We start from the raw sequence: 979 nt of genomic DNA, 5'->3' as shown, positions 1-979 counted from the left end.
GCGGCACGGGCTTGAACTTGGGCGCGACCGGCTCCGGCGGCGCCGGCGGCGCTTCGATCGGCGGTTTCTCCTTGCGCGCGGGCAGCTCGAGGCGCTCGAGGAGCGCGGCCGGGTCCCGCGTCGATTTCGCGACGAGCGCGCCCGGCCGCCGCGCGGCCTCGGGCTTCAGCGTGATGGTCTGCGCGCCGTCCGGGAGCCGCACGCGGCTGCCGTGGTAGGCCGTCGTCGTGGTCGTCGTCTGCGGCGGCGCGGCGTCCGGCGCGGCGGCGGCGCGCACGGCGAAGGCGATGGCGCAGACGACGACAAAAATGAGGACGAAGACCCAGTTGTTGCCCTCGCGCGGGGCTGCTCCTTTTTCTCTGCTGGGGTCGGGTGTCTTGGTGCCCCGCGAAGACGGAGCAGGGCCGCGCCTCATCGTCGAACGGCGGCTGTGGTTTTAGCCGATGAGGCACGCCATGCTGTGGCAAATCGCTCGCCGGGGGTCGCGGCCCTTCTCGTTTGTCGTCGCTGCCGCCGCTGAGTTCGCTCCTTCAAGGTTTAGGCCTCTCGCACGCCAGACTCCGTACCAACACCGTGAGTCACCCTCCAAACACCCCCCGCTCGCATCGCCCTGAACCCCGCATCCCGTCGAACGTGTCGACTTTTGGCAACGAACTCGCCGCGCAATTTTATCTTTAGACTCGATCGCCGCAAAATGCACGCTTCGTTGCCGCCGCGGCGCCGGGAAGCACCGCACGCGCTCGACGTCCTCCCCGCGGCCCGAGAGAGCGCCCCCCCCCCAAAAAAATCCCCCGATGTCAGCCCGCGCGCGCGTCGATCCGACTCGATCGCGCCGAACCGAACATCCCCGACTCCTCGTTCCCTTCCCTTAGCCTCGACCGACATCCCCCCGCAGATGATGCTCAAGTCCATCCTCTCCCTCACGGCCCTCGCGCTCGGCGCCTTCGGCGATCATGATATGATCGAGACCGGGACGTGC

At 68.7% G+C, this 979-nt stretch overlaps 1 protein-coding gene across 1 annotated transcript; it reads right to left on the bottom strand.

Moving 5' to 3' along the window:
- Positions 1–7: 7 nt before the first annotated feature.
- On the bottom strand, positions 8–359 carry AURANDRAFT_69415 (hypothetical protein; the record flags this gene model as incomplete). Its single annotated transcript, XM_009045183.1, has 1 exon — positions 8–359. A coding segment is annotated over one exon (352 nt), but the record flags the coding sequence as incomplete, so codon positions are not given.
- Between the last annotated feature and the right edge of the window lie 620 nt (positions 360–979).

This window comes from Aureococcus anophagefferens, assembly GCF_000186865.1.
Source record: "Aureococcus anophagefferens unplaced genomic scaffold AURANscaffold_1704, whole genome shotgun sequence".
In the NCBI taxonomy this organism is placed as follows: domain Eukaryota; class Pelagophyceae; order Pelagomonadales; family Pelagomonadaceae; genus Aureococcus; species Aureococcus anophagefferens.
This window is presented reverse-complemented; position numbering and strand designations above follow the sequence as displayed.